Source organism: Marmota flaviventris, chromosome 2 (genome assembly GCF_047511675.1).
Source record: "Marmota flaviventris isolate mMarFla1 chromosome 2, mMarFla1.hap1, whole genome shotgun sequence".
In the NCBI taxonomy this organism is placed as follows: domain Eukaryota; kingdom Metazoa; phylum Chordata; class Mammalia; order Rodentia; family Sciuridae; genus Marmota; species Marmota flaviventris.
In genome coordinates, this window is record NC_092499.1 from 37,847,607 (window position 1) to 37,853,713 (window position 6,107).

Genomic DNA, 6,107 nt, shown 5'->3' on the forward strand with positions numbered 1-6,107 from the left:
AAGAAACACAATGGACAACAAATATATGAAAAATGTTCACCATTTTTAGAATTAGGGAAATCAAATCAAAACTGTCCTATGATTTCATCTGACTCTAGTCAGGTTGGCAATGATCAAGAATATGAACAACAATAAATAAATGCTGGCAAGGTTGTGGGCAGAAAGGAACACTTGTACATTGTTGGTTGTACTACAGACCAGTACAAGCACTCTGGAAAGCAGTATGGTGATTCCTCAAGGAACTAGGGATAGAACTACCATGTCATCCAGCTATCCTACTCGTTGGTATTCCCCCAAATATAAAAATCGACATACTACAATCACCTCAATGGTTATTGCAGGACAATGAACAGTAGCCAAATTATGGGATCAATCTAGATACCTGTCAGTAGATGAATGGAACAAGAAACTGTGGTACATATATTCAGTGGAGTTGACTCAGCCATAAAAAGAATCAAGTTATAGCCAGTAATGAATGGAAATGGAGAACATCATGCTAAGTGAAATAAACCAACTCTGAAATCCAAACGTTGAATGTTTACTGTTTTACACTGAAACTAGAATAACATTAAGGAAAGTGGAGGGAGGAATAGATATTACAAAGAATCAAGCAAATATAATTAATTATACCAATTAACAATTTGGTTAATTTTACTAATTAAATATAATTAATTATTAGATGAGCAAAAGGGAGTCAAGTAGAGTAGATGAAGGAGAATTCGAGAGAAAAGTTTAGCTGGGTGGTAAGAGAGGGGATTGAAAAGATTGGCATTATGAGCTGAATTGATTTTCATGTATGTGTGAGTTTGTCAGGATGAACCCAGTTACAATGTTTCACTGTAAATCTTCAATAAAAAAAATTAAAAACGATTAAAAAAGCTTCCATTTTCCAAGCATACCTAAGCCTGCCTATCTTGGTTCAATTGTGAGTGTGGCAAGGCCTCAGTAATAACTAGGGTTACTTTTCACATTGGCCCATGCTTAAGTCAGACCCCAGATTTCAGAAAAATGTGAACTGATTCGTGTCTGAGTTTGTGTACATGCCACAAAGTTAAATCAGGACAGACTTGCTCACACTGTGGTCCTTCTTCCCATCTTCCTCCTGCCTCCTGGGAGGGAATGCTCTTAGCACTGACAGACTATAAAGTCTCCATTTCCTCTAGACCCCATAATCAGCACTTCTTGGATGTGATGTGATAATGTGCTCTACCATGTGACATCTCAAATAAGTTCTATTATCTTGAAAAGAAGATGCCTGTGATTCTTATAAATTTTAAACTGAGATGCAGACCAGGAAAGCCACAGAAACACCACATGGATTCCATGATGACTGCTGCTTTGCAGAATGTTGCTTCTGTCCTGTTACAGAGGCAGGCTGTCTCACATAGATGGACATTATAGTCCAGGGCACTAATCAATGAGTTCTGTCCCAGAGATCAGACTGTCAGTGGTGCCCAAAAGGAAGAGCCTGAATGGGATCGAGCTGCTGAGTGTGACCCGTATTTGTTGAGCTCTGAGGTCAGGAGCAGGACTCCTCTGCACGAGGACGACTGACATGGCCTTGACCTAGGTGTAAACTCTGGACTAGAGTTCTGATGACATACCCTGCCCCCTGGTCCTTCATGAATGGGACAGAAGTTGAGCTAGTGCTCAAGATCCATCAAGGATGATAATCTTGGTGAACACAGATAGAAAGGGTGCTTGGATCCTCACAGGATTCCAGGGAACCTGGACATGGGAGGTGGAGAGAAGCTGGCTCAGACTAAGATGGAAGGTCATTTGGAGTTTTGGGAGGATGGGTTTTCAGGAGACCAGACACTGCACTGGGCTCTTGCCCCATGACAGGGCTATGACAGAACTCATGTTGCATCTGGGGATACTGAAAATTATTCCTGAAAGCTTCATGCTTCCAAGCTGCCAATTGTGCTAACTTGGAGAGGGACCCTTGCATGAACCACACATTTCCAATAGACTCCTACCATTACCACTAGGGTGGGAATTATGTAATTTCCTTTCCAAATCTGGGTTCTTTTGTGTTTTCATATTGGCCCTGAAGGTGGGTAGGGTAGGGATGTAGGTACAAAATGAGGTAAGATGGCACTGTAGGAATGAGTTTTTTCTAGGGAGCATCCTTTTTTCCTGTGTAGCTTAAACTCACCATCCTGCAGGGAGCTGGAATTGAACACTAATTTGGAGCCAGTATCAACAAAGCAAGGTTTTATATTCTAGAGGTGGAAGGTGGAGTGTGCCTGAGGGGAAGAATGTAAAGAATCATAAATGTGAGCAGTTCCTGCTGGACATAGAGTCAGCACCTTACAGAATGTTATGCTGGTGAAGAAAGGAGGAATCCATCACTTCTGTTGCAGAAATGAAAGTTTATTAAGCAACTGGCAGTCTCCCCTTTACTCCTCCACCCAGTGCACTTTGGGCCTATGTTGAAGAGAGGATGAAGATCCGTTCTGAAGGCCTCTCATTCTTGCCCCTGGAGTTTGAAGGATTTCATTGTTTTTTTAATCCAGCGCAGAAAGCTTGAGATCCTGGAGTAGACACTTGGAGGTGTCCCCTCGTCTTCCCCAAAGGACACAATGCCCTGGGCCACATTTTCACACACAAGGGGACTTCCTGAGTCTCCCTGTGGGCAGAGAAAAGAAGCTCTTAGCTGACCAGTTTCAGATCCCACACTTCCCACTCCCCAGGTGTGTGTGGGCACTATTAGAGGGCTGTGTTTGTGAAATCAGGACCGGGGCAGTCCTCATTCATTCTGGGGGGCTCCAGCCTCACCCTGACTATTCCCCCCAGTTGACTGATGCCTCTCCTTTTCCAGTAAGTCTCTGTTCATGAAGTGACTAAAGGGAAATGAGTCTCCAGGACCAGAGACTGAATTGGTGAAAGGCTGAGTACATGGGGGCATAAGTAGTTCCCTTTGCCCTGATTCTCCTCAAACTCTGCTGTGCCAAGGCAGGGAATAGCCAATGCAGGTGAACTTACCTGAAGACAATTCTTCTTCTCTTTTGGGTTCCCCACACAAATCTGGGTGGTGGAGTCATATATACTTTTGAAATGAGAGAGACATTCCTCGTCCTTTTGGATTTCCAGCTGTACCTCATGCAGTTTTGTTGTGGATATGTTTTGGCCAATGTGTCCCCAACCGGCCAGAGTGCACACCATCCCTGGTGTCACCTGGGAATTTCTTGAGGGTAACTTGAGGAGGCTCACCTCAGCATTCAGCTTGGCCTTCTTTTTCAACTAAAGGCAGATAAAGGGAATTCTGATCAACAACTCACGAAAATGGATGCAGACATGGGGTTGCTTTTATCATGGCACTGGGACAAGTGAAGGGGTCAATTTGACAAGGAGGGATGTAAACAAGGCTATGAGGATTTAACCCTCTAGGAATAACCTGTGTAAGACCCAGTGGAATGGCATGCCTCACCTGAAGTAACATGATGTCATTGCATGGCTTTGTTTTAAAATTTGGATGGGGGATGGCTCTTCTTATAGGGATGACCTGCTGGGTTGTCTCTTGCTCATCGATGTCATGGGCCCCCAGGATGACAGTGATGGTTCTGTTCCTAGAGCAGACAGTGAGGCAGAGTCACAGGGGATACAAGTCGGTATCCCTGAAGGAAAATGGTTGGCCCAGGGCAAGGCAGGTTGGAGTTGGGAGAAGCTACATGGGAAGAGGACTTGGGGCTGAGCATCTTTTCCCCTTGCTTCCTGGCAGCCAGTGTTGCTGCAGGTCCTAGAGTATTGCAGTGTGCTCAATCATGTACAGAACATGTACAGTCGTGTACAGAGACTGTCTCCAGGTGAGACTCTTAATTTCACATATTTGCACTCTGGGATCTGGGGCAAAACCCACCTTCTTCCCATTCAGCCTTGATCCACGTTCGCCTTTTGTATAACAAGCCACCTGCACTGACTGCTCCTCTCTCTCCATAGCTTCCCTGCCCTGCATGGAGCTCTTGTCTTCAGGCCCAAAGGAGAAGATTCCCTGTGATGTTTTCTCTAGAAGGGTGAACTCACCTTCCCCAGCAGTGGGCTGCTGTCAGGACAAAGTCCTCACGAACAAGGAAACCCCCACATCCTTTCGTTTTATTTGGAGTCTGGATATGAAGAAATGCCACGTAGGGATGGGAATGAGGCACAGCTTCCTGGCCCCCGATGATTTTCCCTGAAAGGAAAGTTCTGTCCTGCCCTTGGTGCTCATGGAGCCAAAGGCTGAAGAAGAGGACACTGGGGTAAACTACAGGGAAGGAAGGATTGAGTGTGGTGTTGTTACCATTTAGGGGTGCTGGGTTCATTGTCCTTGTTCAGCAAAGAATTGACAAACAGGATGCAGAGAGAGCAAGCAAGCAGCAGGTTTATCGCAAGAGGGACAGAGAGACTGTTCTGAAGAGAGGGTTCCACAACATTTGGAATCTGGTGGGAGAGTTTGATCTTCTTTTACGGTCCAAGGAATTTCTCCTTTCCTTATCATCTCCCCTGTCCACCCTCTCCTCACTATTATTGATTGGTGTCTGTGAATACTTCTCTTTTAGTTATTCTATTGGATTCCCCACTTAGGAGCACAAACAAAAAAATTTCTGTCTGATTGGGTCCCTAGTTTGTGTCCTCCAGCACTTTCATCAAACAGGAAGTTGACCTCATCCAGAGACCCTCCATGCTCCTTTGTTCTGGCCCTGCCCCTGGTCTCCTCACTTGCTATGTAGCCTTGGCTGGCTCAAGCCCTTATACATGTCCCTAGGGGAAAGGTCTAGCCAGCAGCAGCAAATATGGGCCCTGAGTGTTTGCCAGGCAGCATTCCTGGCTTGAAGAGTGACCCACAAGACTCAGATACTCCCTCTGACCAAGAGCAGGGCAGTCCCTGCTCTGTAATTCCCGCTTCAGACTTCAATGTTGACTCACAAGATATGAGTTTGGAACAAGTAGTAAAGTCCCTACAGATCCTGGTCAGTCCTTTCTCTGAAGTGTCCCAGAATCTTCTTTCCTCTCTTGTTTCCCCCTTAGATCCCACTGAGCTCCTACTGGGTTCTGCACATAAATTCAGGATGCTGAGTCGTGTTTTATGTTTGTCTGATGGAGCCAGACACCAAGTAGGTGCCCAATAAAGGTCTTGGCTGTGTGAGGGAATGGCTCCTGATTAGCCTGTGGCTGAGGTTGGAGGGGTGGTGCTGGTGAGATTGTGAGCACCAGGGAAGATGGGGTCTGACAAAGCCATTGTACCCATCTGTAACTGAAAATGACCTGAGAGAACATGTGGCTGAACCAAGGCACACATATCTGTTAAGGGATGAGAATGCCCACAATTCTGAGATCAAATGCATCTTTGGCTTCATTCCTGGGCAGTGTGAGAATGACAAGTTTGAAGAAGCTGGTGGACATTGAAAGTAGATATTAAGATATTAATTCTAAAATATAGTGGGCTCTACCTTGACTACAGAAGCCAGCCCCTTTCTGTCACCTGTTTTTTCTTGGGGAATTGTTTATTTATTTTTTCATATGTCTTTGTGAAAGGGCCTGCTTTCCAGATGTAAAGGTTATAGCTGGGAAAGTGGAAGGTGGCCACTGCCTCATGAAAACCAGCCTTCTGCCCTGCTCCTCCTTTGTGCTCCCATCCCCATGAGGCCCGCCAGTCTTTGGGTGAGGTTTACCTTGCTAAGCAGAAAGTTGCTGGAGGTGCACCTGAGCTGGAATGGTGGGGTGCAGCATCTGAGCAGGGCTGAGCTTGGGGTTGGGCTTCAGTTGTTGGCGATAGTCACTCACCTGCCTCTGCCCTTGGGCACAGAAGAAACACCAACAGGAGCAGGAGTGGCTTCATCTTCCCAGGAAGGCTTCTCTGGTCAAAGATGTTGTTGTGTCGTCCTGGTCTTTTAAACTCCCAGTGTTCTCTTCTGGTGTGTGGGGGCTTTTTCATCTGAGATGATCTCACCCTTGCCTCACTTTCTGATCAATATCTGATGGTTGAGTTAGACCTTAGCCATGGCTTAGCTCCCACCACTCTTGATTCAGTGGTGACCACAGAAGCAGAAAACAGGAACCTATGGTCACAAGATGGGGTGCTATAGGTGCTAAACATTGGCCAAAGTGAGTCCTGTGGTCTCAGA

The 6,107-nt window shown here is 45.8% G+C and overlaps 1 protein-coding gene across 1 annotated transcript; it reads right to left on the reverse strand.

Annotated features, from left to right (window-relative positions):
- Window positions 1–2,401: 2,401 nt before the first annotated feature.
- Window positions 2,402–5,890, reverse strand: LOC114079002 (mast cell protease 3-like). Its single transcript, XM_071607792.1, has 5 exons — window positions 5,767–5,890; window positions 4,027–4,174; window positions 3,434–3,572; window positions 2,989–3,246; window positions 2,402–2,632 (listed from the first exon to the last, which is right to left on the reverse strand). The coding sequence occupies exons 1-5, from the start codon at window positions 5,819–5,821 to the stop codon at window positions 2,471–2,473; spliced, it is 762 nt and encodes a 253-aa protein (XP_071463893.1). The 5' UTR covers window positions 5,822–5,890; the 3' UTR covers window positions 2,402–2,470.
- Window positions 5,891–6,107: the final 217 nt, after the last annotated feature.